We start from the raw sequence: 15,309 nt of genomic DNA, 5'->3' as shown, positions 1-15,309 counted from the left end.
TTTATTATGGCTTGCCTGTTTCTGAAGACCTGTTCTGAGCCATTAAAGCTAACCAAATAGAGCAGAAAGACAATCTCTGGATCAAGCTGTTCAAGGACAGATGCTCGCTCACAGCAGGAAGGGGAGTTGGGAGGTTTGGGGAAGAGATGCTGCCTGGAGCAGCAAAGTGTGCCTGATGGCATTCCTGGCATGCCCTGGGCCCATTAATCCTTGAAGAGGGCAAAGGGGATTTCCACTCTCTCTCAACTGGTGTCACACTCCGTGCCCTGGGGATCCCTTCTGCCTCTCCTCTTTCTGCCATCTTGCCCTAGATTAGAAAAAGATAGTGCTTCTATAGCAACACGGTATTTATCTCTCCAGGGATTCATGCAGAGTTTCTAACCGTTGGGGGCTGTTCCACACGGTAGTTCAAGTCTCCCAGCCAGAAAAGATGAGTAAAGCGATGAGTGATGTTAAATGGACTCAGTTTCTTATCTCCCAGTGTCAGGAAGCGCAGGATACTCGTGTAGTTCTGGTTGCGTCTGTCAAGACAAGAAACATCTGCCTGACATACTAAAGTGTCATGCAATTTCTAAATGCCTGGGCCGACAGAGACTGCCACTTTGCCAGGCAGGAAACAATCTGGCTCGACATCTAGAGAAGAGCAGATTAGAAGCCGAGAACTTGCCGCTCCTGCTTTGCACTGCACCTCAGGAGACAGGCCCAGGTAATGCAGTCAGTGTCTCCTGGTGTAAGCCAACCTACTTTGTGCAACCAGCAATGCAGCACAGCTCTCATGCTTCAGCTTGGTCTGTGTGTGGTCTGGGGAGCTGGGGAGCAGGAGGGCAGCCTGCTGTGAAGAGGGGAGAGTGGCATTTAGAGCAGCTGCAGGCTGCTCTACCTTGGGTGTCAGACCGTTTCCACCTGAATTGAAAGAATGGAAAGCTGTCCTAAAGCCATTTTTGTTGCCTTCTGGGACTGTGCTTTTCTGAGCTGCATGTCCTAGAAACCTAGCATTAGACTGTTGCCTTCAGCTTTCAACAGCAAACACATAACTAGATTTTGGCAGCTATTACAGGCCCTGGGGAACCATTCCATAGAAGTTAACTCCATCAGTGGCAAAGACCCTGTGCAGAAATCCCACACCATCTGTTTTCTGGGTCCTGCACTGGGAAAGACAGCAAAGCCAACCTCTTAATTTCAAGTCCTCTTTGCTTTCGAAACAATTCCTTCCAACTGCTCCAGCTCCTCCCAACGTGGGCACAGATCTCCCACCAACATTGGAATCTCTGCTTTCCAGTCCTGTGCTGCACAGAACCTGCCTAAACCATGGAAACTCATTTCACAGCTGGGTATAGAGAACTAGCCATCATGAAGATATTTCTGTGCTGCGCACCTCCCTCTTGGTATTCCTGACAGCATGCTCTGCCTAGCAGGATCTTTCTCAGCTGTGCCCCAGGGTGCACCACAGCTCCCGTGCTCACAGCACTGCCTACAGAGAAGAGGCAGACAGTCCCCTTCAATACATTATTCTGGGATGTAAAAAGCCTTCCCACATCTCTCCAAAACACTGTAGATCAGGGAACTGTTTTCCTCATGCACTGGGCTTGCAGGACAGGTCACACAAATGTTGTGCAAGACCTTTACTCTTGGCTCTGAAATAATTTTGCTGTCCATTTCACCTGTACCTATGTCGTTTGGCCATATAGCAGAAGTCCCTTATTTAATGGTGACGCAGGGAGCAGGGTCTTTAGCACAGGTCGCTCTCCCAGAAGATATTTAATAAGCTTTTATGGTCAGGAAAACATGCTTGTGACTGTTTGGTGGGCCCTCCCTTCCAAGCATGGCCCAGAGAATTTCACCCTGGGTCAACATCCATTTTTGAGAGGGGAGGGTGTATCTTACCTGTGTTTCTTTTCACTTCCTGAAGTCAAATGGCTGTTAACAAACCCAAAGGAGGTTCCATTAAACATGAATGACACCCCCACAGCTCCTTTATTACCTGGAAAAGGTAAGCCAAAACGGTCAAGAAATCAATCCACCTCCAGGCTGAGTCTAGAAAAGGTAATAAAGCACCTAGCACATATTAAGTGAAGTAGAGGTTGGAGAAGAGAAATAAGTTGACTTAATCAGCACAGAAAGAATTAATACATACAGCACATACCATGGTAACAAATTTCCTAAGAATGCTAAATAAAATTAGTTGAAGGGAAAGAAGTGCAATTTCCTTCTGAAACCCAAGAAAAAGCAATCCAATAGCCAGTCAGAGGTGTTTGCTGGGAATATAAACATATATATATATGCGCATGCTAAATATACACACAAATAGATTTTCTCTCTTACAGGGTAAGATATAATCAGTGCTAGTGGGATATAACTTTATTAACACTAGTGTCACATAAATGTAGTTAAAGGAGTCTTGCAGAGAAAGAGCTGTTCCATTTCAAAGACAGTTTTGGCACAGACTAAACAGATCTCAGTTCTTTGGACAAGACTGGGTCTGTTCCTCACCCAGTGTGTTTGCGATGCCTGTCTTCACATTGTCTGTGCAGATGTGGCTGATCCGGTTCTCATGTTCTGGCTTGGCCAGTACAACAATCCTGATGTTCCAGAGGGTATGGATTGCTATCTGCAGGGATGGGAATGTTAGAGATTATATTTCTGCACATACCTGTGAGGTGTGCTGTAGCTACAGTCTCTCTGACTCCCCCTGTAGTACTTATCCTTAAACAAATTTTCTTCCTGTGCTCAGCATCTGCTTTCAGTCATTTTAATCAAAGGTGGGAGGAAGGACCTACCTATTTTCTAGTGCTGTTTTCTAGTGAATAATTTAATTGCCTTGCTTGCACAAAATACAGTTTCCCAATCACCATGAGAGTCATAAGTCCTGCTCTCCTGTGGCTTTCCAGATATGCTTAGGTTTGTTTCTTGACATCACTGAAACTCAGGAATGTCCAAACCTGGTCTTAATAAGGTTCAGTTTCTTTTATGAGTGCCTGTGTGCTATTACCTCCTGTTTTGAAAGTGCAATAGCTGAGGATGAGATCTAGGCTACAGCTGGCTCAGAAAGTTTTACAGTCTCCTCCTTTATGAAGGTCAAAATATCACCACCACTTGACTCAGGTGCTCAGCATCTGCTCCTCGCTTCCAGGCTGGCAGGCAGAGGAGCTCCATGGCAGGGTCCCTTCTTTGGCAGTGGTGGGGGGTCATTCTCCATAGCAGTATGCCCATCTAGCCAGCTCCAGGGAAGGATCTCATGGAGTCCTCAGACAGATTCAGTTCACTCTCCCTCATCCAAATGCAATGACAGTAAAGGGAGGGAAGGGGAGGAGGTGTAGGCAAAATGCCACTTATTTCTCTCCTTCTTTTATTTGCACAATGTACTCTCCTAGTATGCCCGCGTTATGGAATATACCACATATCTGGAATAAACCCTCACCACTTTGAAGCTGATACTGGTGATTTCCTGCAGGGATTGCCTCAGTGTCTCCAGCCATTCCTTCTCCCCTTGGGGATCCTCCTGGGTGCCAATCACATAGATGTCATGAGGAATGTAGTCAGCAGTGTCATCACGGGTCTTCCCCTGTCCCTTGGAGAGAAACCAGGAGGTGATCTTCTTTGGAGGAGTTGCAGCACCTTTTATTAACAAATCAAACACCAACGTAAGTCAGAATATGTTCTGTCAAACCCAGGATTAAGACAACCTATGGGGACAGAAATAATAGGCTTCACATTCACTCTGTCCCATATCAGTTTCATATCAGCCAGGCCATGCTATTCTAAGATGACAAACACATTAACCCCACCTGACTCACTGATGAAGGAGTGACTCTGCTTTGACCATCATCTTCTGTTTCATTAGCTTACCAAGGCCAAGGCTAGCCAAGCGTAAAGGAGAGTAAAGCAAGTTGTACTCCTGGCCTGCCACTGCCTTTACCTTCCCCCTTAAGTATGACTGAGCACAGACATCTCAGTTCACAGCAGTTAAACCAGATTTTTCTCCCAAAATGGGAAAAAATAACCCTGGCCAGGTTCAGAAGCAGCTAATATGCAGTTATTGGAATTGCTCCTGCCCTTTCTACAGGATGGATGATAGTGTACAGTGCTGCACCAGCTTTGTGCCAGCCACAATTCCCTGTCATTGGAGGAATCCTTCAGTATCCATCAGGGCCAACTTTATAGTCCTTTGACTGAAACCATGAAAAGTGTCAAACTGCATGCAAGAATAAGCCTAGAGATCAGCTCTTCCCCTGTCCCAGTGGAAGACAGCCCTGGTGTGCAGATCTGCTACAGAACAGTGTTCTGGAGGTCATCATGGCAGGTAAGCACACGTTTTGGCAAGTGTCTGAAGGAGCACCCATATCAGAAAGGAGCCCATACCCATGTTCCACGTCCCAATGAAGATGGTGATCATATCAGGCTCTGGTTGCTCTGAGTGCTTATTCTTCATCTGCTGCAGAAGTTGGCAGAATCCTTCTCTCTTCTAGACCAGGAGAGGCAGAGACAATTAACAAGATGCTTACCTCCTCCAACATGACCTCTTGAAAAACTGGCTGAACCAGGAAATTCTCAGCACACTTGCAGGGCACATTAGCTCTCCACTATCCTGAAACCTTCGAAGAGGCTGTCTTTCCTGTGGTACTTCCTTAGACACTTAGCTTGTGCATGACTAACGAGTGCTGAGCTGGTCAGGAGAAAGCCTAGACTTCCCTCCTGTTTGTCTGTATGAAACTTTTTGCAGCTACCCTCACATGACTCCTTGCCTCTTCTCACTCCTTGCGGACACTCTGTTCTCCTGCCTCAGTGACAGCACCTATGTTTGCCCTCTCCAGTACCTCCCCTTACACAGTACACTTGTTCATTTGCTGGATGTTTCCAGAACAAAGGATAAATTTCATTTTGCAAAGCCAACCACCGTCCTTCAACAGTTCCTCTCTCTGCCAAGGAACACCCCTTGTACCACTCCCACCCAGGTACCTGCTCCAGGCTGGGATGAAGGAAACATTGTGGATGTACCTTGGAATCAGAAAAAACATATTCCTTCCGCTGTGTTTTTTCCTTTTCTGTTTCCAGCAATATCACCAATTTGTTAGGGACCTTCTGGGACTTGATAAGCTGCAAGACTAAACAGAGACCGGGTGTCATGAGCTGCAGTCACTGAAACTAGAATGCCATAAAAACTAACAGGAGCCTGCTTGCAGGCTCAGGACTTACAGTGTCTTTTATGTTTGAGGTTGACTTTGCCCTGCATAGTGACATTTTAATGTTTCTTAATCCTGTTCCCTATAGGAACAGATTTGGACTCTCAAGTGAAGAGGACCGCCAATCATTCTCCCTGGAGCTCTTGTCCATACCAAACCCTGCAGTCTGAAGTGAAACCTTGGCTTCCTGCAGGCAATCTCTGTATATCCTGAGCCAGCCTATATATGTTACTTCCCCATCTATGAAAGAGGAGGTAAAACCTCATGTGGTCATAAAGGTGATTCCTTCCCATCTAAAACAGCAGCTAAGTAATTATGAACATCACCTGGAGAAAGCCACACATGAAAGCTGATCTTTTCAATCACTGCCAGCAACAGATAGATTTTCTAGCAGGAAAGAGCCCAACGGCATTGTTTACATTCTGATAAATCCTACCCTGTTTGGCTCAATGTCAGTGAGCTGCCCATCCAGAAACACAACAGAAAAAAAAAAAGGAAGTTGTTTGAATTAGGCCTTCACAGACCAAACTGGCATTGCTCATCAGCAGAGATATTGATTCACATACCAAAAAAAAAAAAAATCTACAGGAAATTCACTGAAAAATGTTACTGAAACTGAGTATCTGGCTTTTTACCAACAAAAATCAGCACAGAAGTCAATATGTTCCCGCAGTATGTTTTTTTTTTCCAATGATATTGCTTTTCAGTAGAAAATGGTTCTATTGCAACCAGCTCTATGGGGAATCTTCTATCAAAACCTGCTCCTTTGCAGTCCTGCTACCACTGTCTTCATTTAGACCCGGAGGCTGGGTCTAAAACACTCTGTGAAAGTTAGTTATCTCAGTAATGACTCCCTGCTGTCTGCAGGATGCTTTGGGGACAGGCAGTCTAGAATGACTGGAGCCTTGCACAACACCTGGGACCTTGCAGAAATACCTGCACTCTGGGCCAAACCTTGCCCTCAGTGGGGCCAAAGGGAAGCCCTTCCCATCATCTAAGGGACCAAGAGTCTAGTCCAGTGTTTGTGACCTTAAGCATCTTACTTTTCTTGTGGGTATAAAATTTGTCTTCTGGACCATCCTTAGCTCTCTTGATTATCAGTTTTCCCATTTCCACATCAACCTTGAGATGTATCTTTGAGAAAATTCCTAGGGAGTCAGCTTTCACCTATTGCAAAACAGATTTTTTGTAAGCAAACTTCCATACTTCAGTCACACGTATTACAAATGCAACACTTGCCTGAATTCATGGACACATATCATTGTTATACCAATCCCACTAGATATCTCTTAAGCATTTACATGGTGCTAAACAGCATCCAGGAATAGCTGTTAGCTCTGTGGCAGCACAGCATAGTTCCCAGGAGTTGAGATACCGAAATAAATCTGCATTACTGTCCTTCCACATTGTCATCTGCATTGTTAAAGCACTACATTTACCTCAAAAGTGACAGGGGGGATAAGGGAGCGTCGATGTGTTGAATCAGGACCTTCAATCAACAGTGTTTTTACCTGCAAAAGAATTTGTGTGTATCAAATTGCATTTGGTGATTCTGTACTACATTGAGAGTAATGAAGTCAGAGTAAAGAAATCTTACTGTAGCAGAGGATTGCACTGATGATGAGCAAGAAGCATAACTAGAGGCAAAAGATGACAAGATAATATAAAATAGCCTTAGAACTCTACCTTTTCTTCAATGGAAGACAGCAAAGAAATCAGCTGATTGAGTTTCAATACAATATTGACTGGACTAGCTTCACCAAGCATCTGATAACCACAACAGAGAAACAAAAAAAGAGAGAGATGCATCGTTACCAAACCCACAGAGCATGGTCTGGAAGTACAGCAGTCTCACCCCAGTAACATCTTGCACACAGATCAAGGAGCAGCACTTGTGCCTCTGCTGCTCTAATCCATAATGGGCAGCACAAGAGCACAGAGTTTGGCTGAACATGCAGAAGTGTGGGAGGGTGGAAAGACAAATTTGCAAACCTTGTCCATAGGTTAGAGGCAGCTAGGCATGCAAGGGAGTCAGCTTGCTGCTGGGGGACAGGTTTGCATGACCAGGTCCAGGGCTCAACATACAGAAATCCTGGACTTTTGGTTTTCTGGGCTACTGGCAGGGAGAGGAAGGTCATGGGACTTAAGTGGGCTAGGGGAAGGAAGGATTTAGCAGTGAAACATCCTGGAGTGAAGTTTATGGAAATGTGCAGTCCTAGCCTACAGGCTGAGGGAGGATGGAGAGATGGAAGTCCTCAGGCAGTTCGCTGCACTTTCCTCTGGGGCAGGAAGGGAAAGCAGGCAGAGGGGACTGTGGGATAAGTTAAACTGTGGGGATATAACTCACTGTGTGCCCTCTGCACTGCAGCCAGAAAGAGGCTAGAGAGAACAGAAGTAGTAACTGATCACCTGAATCCCACCAGTCATTGCTGTGCAACCAGAACCCTTCCCTCCCCCTGGGCTGACAGCCACCCGCCCTCCTCTCCTCCTTTTCCCACCATCCAGCCAACTTACTTGTGAGCGCTGATGGATACCAGGGTGCAGCTGCTGCTCAAACACCTTCTGGATGGATTCCAGAGATGGGAGAGTCCTAGACGCTTCACTGGGAACAGAGACATGGCAGAGGTCTAAGGCTGCGGTTGGGTCCCTGGGTAGGTTAGCACTTGGTCTCTTTGGAAAAGCCACTCAGCAGAGACTATGGGCACACATTCATGCTAGGTCTGCTCTCGCCATGTGTCACACTTGTCCTCTGCTGCTTACTGCTCTGAGTTGGTGGGGTGGGTGATGAGAACATTTCTCAAATGCCTTAGTGACACTGCCAACGAAGGGAAGGCAGCTGAGTTTGCCTTGCAATGGCTGAAGCATGGTCATGCTGGCTGCTCCACAGTTTTTTGCTTTGGAGGTAAAGAATTCCTAAATCTCCCCATAAAGATGTCCCAGTCTGGGCCAAACCTGAGGACACTGTATAAAACCAGCATCAACCCAACTATGCCAACTCATAGATCAAAGTGCACCCAAAAATCTCAAAGCTCAGTGAAGTTTCGTGCCTACGAATGCGGCACTGGCAGGAGCAGCTCTATTTTGCACAGGTCTTGCGTGGCTGCTGAGACTGATGCAGGATGCTGGGGACACTGTGCAGAAAGGAAACAAATTTTTAGATTTTTCAGCTCACGTGACAAAGAGGGATCGGCCGTAGTGACTGGATGAAAGACCCAGCCTTTAATCTCTTGAACAGGAACCGTTTGTGGGCTACAATGAGATTCCTTCAGCATTTCCCAGTTAGATTCCACAGGATGCTCATTTGTCAAAATGCTTTTATATGAATTTGGCACAGAAGCCATGCTCGGATAATGACAAAACTTATCACAGAAAGAGCAGCCAGGGAGTGCAGGTCAAAAGGAAGGTGGTGGTGGGGAGCAGTGCTAGGATGCTTGCATTGTGCCTAGTCAACAGTGGATATTAATGATTTCCCTCACTTTCCTAGGTCTGAATGGACCGGATTTTACTCCCTGTTTGTTGGGGAAAGTGCTCCAAAGCGAAAGTATGCCTGACTGCCTGAAGATTAAAGATTTGTCTAGGTGCTGAACCATGGATGATTAATTGCCTAAATTAAGCACTCATTTGAAATTTCAGCCTGAAAGACTTGCCACAGGGCACACAGAAGTACAAGACACTTGTAGTAATCTGGATCTGCTAAACTTAGTCCTCCAACACCACTATTCAGCTCTGGATTACCTAGGGCCTGTGTCACTGCAACTGGCTCTGGCCCCAAACCCAAGATTCCCATTGATTTCTGCAGCCATGGAGTCAGGCCCCAGGAGGTTGCAGGCAGTTGCAGGGGCATTGGGTGAAGTTCAGTTTGAAAAGAATGAAAGGATATTTACTGTGACCAAGAGTGCAGGACATGTAGGCCATCTCTCGAAAACAGAGAGCAGCAGCTGCTTGAAGAAGTTCAGAAATTACTTCTCAAGGGAAAACCGCCCTCTGTTTACTGTACAGTGCAATGTGTAACATACATGTGAGGATAGAGGAAGAGCATCTGCAGGCATTCAAACTCAACAAAACCACAAAGTGGTTTTAACTGCACTTATAACTCCTTTTGTTTTCCTCTATTGATAGTATAAAGGATATATATGTAGTGATCTTCATTGAAGTGTCAGAAGCCTGTGTGTCCACATACGATTGCACAAATGCTGGTACGACAAGTGCTTGAAAAGCTGCCTTACGAGCTCTATGTGCAAATTTTCTAGTGAGGGAGAATAAACAGAAGCATGCAGAGCAGTGATCAGTGACCAAATGATGGCTTCAGACAGTAGCAGGCTGAATAGGCCACTGTTAGTGTTTTTCAATTAAAGCTAGTAAGAAACTCTGAACAAAGTCCACTCACATGGATATTCCCTGCTGTTTGGTTGCACTGGCACCAAGCTCTCCATGAGTCAGCTTTCCAGCCCGTGGAAGATTCCCCTGACTAAGGAAGCCCTTGTATGCCAATTTCTTTTAGCACTGAATGCTTCACAAAAGTACCCATCACCCTTAAGTCTCTGTTTTGTTTCATTTTTAGTATATGAGCTGCCAGAGTGAACAGCCTCTCCCAAGAGTGCTTGCCCCATTGTCCCCTGGGCTCTGATAAGATATGCCATGACTGTCCCAATCCTCTTGGCCACAGCTAGCCCTAGAAAGTAGTAGCAGCTTCCAGCAGAGTTAAAACCAGCTTTCAGTGTCCCTAATGCACATTGGGGTCTGCTCCTTGCGAAGTTAATCAGGGATCAGTGGTGAGGAGGGTGAGGGGAAACAATCACAAACTCTGCACTCCCAGGCTGCTGTGGCCCAGCTGTGCTTGACCTCCTTGGTCAGAAATGGATCCCGCACCTGTTTGTGGAAAATACAAAAACTGCAAAAGGCACAGACTGTTCACAAACAGTTGGCCCAACTCCTCTCCCAACCCCATGTTCACTATAAGCTCTTTTCTTCTCCTAATCACTGAGTGGCACCAGTATGCAACGCCTCTACCTTGCTAACATTGGCAGTCGGTGCTTATTTGCAACCCAGTACCAAAACACAGAAGTGTTTGCCTGACTCAGGCAAAGGGCATCGGGATGCTCATTTTTCACAGTGACAGCACTGTGTCTGAGAGTGACCCTGAAAGCACAGCTGGGCTCTGGGAGGTTGGAAGAAGCCAGAATTCAGCATCGCATGAAACCTCAGATTCACAGCAAATCAGTGTGGCTCACAAACAGCTGGGTTCAGCTGAGCCACAGCAAGTGTCTGCCTGCACATTCTTAACCCTCAGCAGTGCCAGGAAATTCAAAGGAGCTTCAACTCCAGTGAAAGAGCTCAAGCTGTGCCAGTTAACATTTCTTCTCGTTGTTTGTTTGGTTTTTTTAACCTATTCTCAAATATTGTGAAAATAATGAAATTGAACATTATTAAGAGAAAGAGGTCACAGCCACTGACAAGCAGCCTAGGAATTACCTGTAAATTCAGCTGGAATCCCTGCACAGCTGGAGAAAGCTAAGGTAAATAAAAACTAAATTTAGGTAATGCCACTGATTGAGTTCTGAAGTCTGATAAGGGAAGTAAGCTAAAACCCCAGACAACCTTGGAGATTAAGACTGCAGAAAACAATAAGATACCCAAGCATCTGACTGTTACCCAGCTGAAGATAAGCAAATAGTTTGGCTGGGTGGTAGAGATTCATGGAACAATCCAAACAGTGGGGGAGAAATTCCTCAGAAAGATCTGACTGGGACTGAAAACAGCCTACAGTCCTGGACCTTCATGAAAAAACGGAGAAGGCAGCTCCATCTAACTGAAATAATGCAGGTATGGAAAATGGTGGGGAAGATGGGGAAAGAACTGCATGAGGACATACATTTCCATAGCTACATGCAGCCACCAGAAGGAGAGAGGGCAGGCAGCTTGCTTTTTGCTGTGTTTGCAGTGATGCACTGCCCCCATGCTCAGCAGGCTTCCACCAGCAGAACAACACCCCCAGCTCTGTTCTAGGATGATACTTTGCAATGTCCAGTCACTGAAAAAAACTACAAAAAATCTGGAAATGTAAAAGGTGTCCTGGTGCTTGAGAGGATTGTGGACCTGTTGCATCCCTTTCTTGCCATCCCATGTACATTTATGAGGAATAGGGTTGTGAAAGTCAGATAAGGTAAAGTAGAATAAGAAGTTGGAAATGGAAAAAGCCAGCCATCATCCAAACAGTAGTACTGAGGTATTTTAGTAACACATAACTCTCACTTGTGATTTCATTAGATTTTAGTTTCCATTGTTCAGGTTTATTCTTAGCTAGCCACCTGGGTCTCCCCCTCTGTGGGCGTAGAGAAGCAAAACCCTCAAGCAGGATGCAGAAGAAGGGCAGCTCCTTGCACAACCTGTCCTCAGACCTTCCAGGGGCTTGTCTGTGGGTGGCTGGCTTCTGGCAGAAGAAGCAGGGCTGCGTATTCGTTCCCCTTTGCCTGGTAAAATGTGGATGGTGCCCATCACTTCAGGGGAGTAATGGTGGTCCCAAGCAGCTCAGCACCTCACTCACTCCCTGTGTTCCTTCCATGGGTTAAAGCCAAGCCAATTAGCAGTATCTACCCCTCATTTCAGCCCTTTCTTCAGCCTTGGTGAGCTCTAGGAGAACAAGATCAGGCCAGTAGCACCACCAGCCTCGCTTCTAAATACACTGGAGAGGAGGATATCGCAAGACAGATCCAAGTGTGGAAGTCTCTGCCCTCTGCTGTAGAGTGCTCTAAGACCTCTGCAGAAGTGTGGACTAATCTCCTTGTTTGCTTAAAAGCAGCAAGAAGGGAAATCAGATCCTCCCACCAGAGAAAGAGGGAGGTCTGCAAGGTTTTAGTTCCCTATCGGAGTTTTCCTTTTTGGGACCTGGAAGGTCTATAGATAGGAAAGGTAAAATTTGTAGAGACTAGGTTTGTTTCTCTTTCATTTTAGCTGAACTTCACTGACATTGGTGGAATCACTCCATGTTCACAGTGCATTAGTGGAAAGGCAAATTAAAACATAGCTATATGCCAATATGTGCTCGTTTCCATAAACAACTTGTGCTTGACAATTCTGTAGGTGTCATTTATGCATTACCAAATTATGCAGTTAATCGGTTAGTTCATTTTTTTGTTTTGTTTCTAAACAAAGCATAAAAAAATAATACTTCACTGACTGAAGCCACCTACAGGGAAACTTCACTGTCAGAGCTGTGTCTTTTATATAGACTTCACATCTTGGACTAGAATCACAGGTCATGAGATCTAAATATAAAGTTTTTGAGGGTAAGCCCATTTCCTGTGCCAGAAATGCAGGTTCTGAATGCACACGTGGAACTTATGTTAGACTAGAGTGTTACAACATTATACTCTGATCTCTGAAATCCAGCCTCTAGTTACCTGAAGAGTCCTTTGCAAAGAAGTGTAAGTAGTTTCTTCAGCTGAGGAAGATTGCTTGAGCCAGTCTGCACCATCTCAAAGTCACTGATGATGTGAACTCGCAGGTAATCTTGGATGAGTTTAAGATGCTCATCAGAAACGCTGTGAAAGAAACAGACAGGTCAGAAGCCAGCTCTTCTCTCTACTCCTAAATATCAGACAGCTTTATTATTCTTCTGAAACTTCCACTGCCAGCACAGACAGATAGGGGACAGTTTGCCTTGGATTTCAGTGTAAATATGCAGTTCTCAGAATTGGACCGTGGATCCCCCACCACACTGCTGACACCTCCTCTTCCTGTTCCCCATCCCAGATCCTCTCCTCCGTGACTGCTGAGCTACCATGTCAGGGGAAGTCTTGTGATGCCTAGCTTTGCCAAAGCCATGGTGGGATCATTAGCCTTGGCAGGTAAAGCCAGGCTGCTGTGAGGTCGCTAAGCATCAGCAGCTCTGGGGAGATGAAGACTCCTTCTCCCCTCACCAAGTCCCACTTTGAGGGTTTTATTCCAAACACTCCAAAACAGACTTAGGGGGGCTGAGACCCCAGAGCTGTATGGGATGCTCCCCTCCTCCCCGTCTCTGCGGTGTCTGGAGTCCAGCACCACAAAGAAGACAATGAGCCAGGCAGACTGTATGTGCTGTCATGTGCCCTGAAAAATGCAGAAAGTCCCAGCTAGAAAGTCCCAGCTGGGTTTCTCCCAGTCAGCCAGCTGCTACCAGGCCACCACAACAGGTCCTGTGCTGCCATGCATGACCACTAAACAGTGGAGGCTCACAGCCTCCTGCTGCCCTGCCAACAGGCACGTCTTCTGATTTTATTTTCATTTTATTTTTAAACTTTGCATATCTGGTCATTAAATGTCATGCGGCTTCCTCTAAGGCTTCAGTGCATGTCCAGATTTGACACAAGCTAGCACGTGGGATAATGTGAGTCACACCCATAGTTGGAGTATATCAGTACGTATGAGTACCTGGAAATCCACACACAAGTTTATTATTTTTGAGGACTGGCTGGTGCTTTCTGACACAACATGTAGCTTAGGCACACAGCTAATACACCAAGCTCTCTCAGATATTACTATCCTTTATATTAGAAAACTATACCTCAGTGGAGAAAGTCTATTGGTGATTTTAATACTTCAGAAAAGTATTTTTTTCTAGACGACAGCTGGACTGTAAAAAGTAACCAACGCACTGTAGATCTGATTCTGTTCTTTGTTCAGTAGTATAAATGAGGACTAGTTTTGCTGAATCAAATAGGTCCTCAGCTGTCCCAAACAGAGGCCCAGAAAGCGTAGAGCTGGGCCGGAGGCTGATTCTGCAGCCCTGTGACTTGCCATCCTCACCTGCTTGTGTCCTGATACTGCAGTCGCTGGAGTAGTGTCTCAGAAAGGGACAGTTTATTAACATCTGCCACCCTGGAGTTTTCAAGGAAAGAGGATACCTCCTTTGTCTCGCTGCTCGGCAATGCCATGAGGATGTTGCGTGGGGGCAGGATAGGAGGCGTGGGCACCAGGTCTGGCAAGGAGGAAGGGAAAGGCACAGTCATCCCAGCATTGCAATTTGACCTCGTCCCACTCACCCACAGGCAGGGCAGAGTCTGCACCACAGTGGCAATCACTGCAGAAACCATCCCTTCTGAAGGGCCTCTGATTTCAGAGCCGGAAAGCTCAGGGCTTGATACCAGACCAGTCCCGTTCTCAGAGATGTCAGTGGTATGGGACCAGTGGGCTGAGCTGCTAGGCTTGGACCTCATGTCCAGGCAGCATATGCCTCTGCCTGGCAGTGTAACCTCATCCAAGTCAGTTTGACTGTCCCATCTGCACAGCAGCTATGAAGGTTAACTAATTACTTTGAATATATTGCTTAGAGAACATAGCTGTACCTCATCCATATCATTACCATTATCATGGAGATCTGCCTCCAGACAGAATGGATGGAGGAGCATGATGAAAAGAGCACCAGAAACTGCTAATTGAAAGAAGCGAACAGCTAAAGTAAGCAAACACAGATGGAGAAAATAGACCCCATAACCCAATACAGAGGGGATGAGTATCCTGCCTTGTCTTGTGAACATCAAGTTGGAATCACAAAAGAGTTTCTTGCTCTGTCATCCTGCTGCTCAGCATATCTCCCTCTCCTGGAAGAGTGTCTTCATCTCCATTTATCCCAACGATGGTCGCCTTTCTTTTCACACCACTTGCTCCAATACTTTGTTACACCTGTCCTACCTAGCTGGTTGAGTTGTGAGGTTTTGTTTGGTTATTTCCTATTGGTGGAATTTACATTACAAAAAGATACTTAAAACTGATCCATTGCTCCAGGGCAGAGGCTGTGATTCACAGAGCCACTGCAGCAGGAGCAATGGGATAGTTGGGTGGTACATCTGCAGGTTATCTGTGTGCTCATCTTCCACCTCTGCAATTCTACGTATAAGATGGTCAGACATCTACAGGCCCTACGTGGCTCCAGCACGATGGCACCAAAGTGCCTTAACAAAATTAAATTCTGTGCATGAACAGCCCAGCCCTGGTGCTAATATCTCTTAATCTAAAGGCTCTTAATATCTTGGCTAGAACTTCATTCCCTGCTGCTCGCCTCTCTGTGTATTATTTTTGCTGTAGTTCCCTCCCCCGCCCTGAGAGCTGGAGACTTAGTGCAGCTCGCCAAAACCAGGAACATCTTTCCTGA

General features: G+C 46.0%; 1 protein-coding gene across 2 annotated transcripts in view; it reads right to left on the bottom strand.

The window, feature by feature from the left end:
• INPP5D (inositol polyphosphate-5-phosphatase D) overlaps positions 1-15,309 on the bottom strand; it is a 55,050-nt gene that overhangs the window by 11,686 nt on the left and 28,055 nt on the right. For both annotated transcript variants that reach the window (XM_064457216.1, XM_064457215.1), the window contains exons 4-15: positions 13,965-14,136; positions 12,581-12,721; positions 7,695-7,782; positions 6,867-6,947; positions 6,620-6,691; positions 6,224-6,347; positions 4,996-5,102; positions 4,360-4,462; positions 3,419-3,615; positions 2,491-2,608; positions 1,885-1,981; positions 383-521 (exon numbers count right to left, since the gene is read on the bottom strand). In XM_064457216.1, coding sequence (XP_064313286.1) covers positions 383-521; positions 1,885-1,981; positions 2,491-2,608; positions 3,419-3,615; positions 4,360-4,462; positions 4,996-5,102; positions 6,224-6,347; positions 6,620-6,691; positions 6,867-6,947; positions 7,695-7,782; positions 12,581-12,721; positions 13,965-14,136 — 1,439 coding nt within the window. The remainder of the gene's footprint in view (positions 1-382; positions 522-1,884; positions 1,982-2,490; positions 2,609-3,418; positions 3,616-4,359; positions 4,463-4,995; positions 5,103-6,223; positions 6,348-6,619; positions 6,692-6,866; positions 6,948-7,694; positions 7,783-12,580; positions 12,722-13,964; positions 14,137-15,309) is intronic.

This window comes from Phalacrocorax carbo, chromosome 7 (assembly GCF_963921805.1).
Source record: "Phalacrocorax carbo chromosome 7, bPhaCar2.1, whole genome shotgun sequence".
Classification (NCBI taxonomy): Eukaryota; Metazoa; Chordata; class Aves; order Suliformes; family Phalacrocoracidae; genus Phalacrocorax; species Phalacrocorax carbo.
This window is presented reverse-complemented; position numbering and strand designations above follow the sequence as displayed.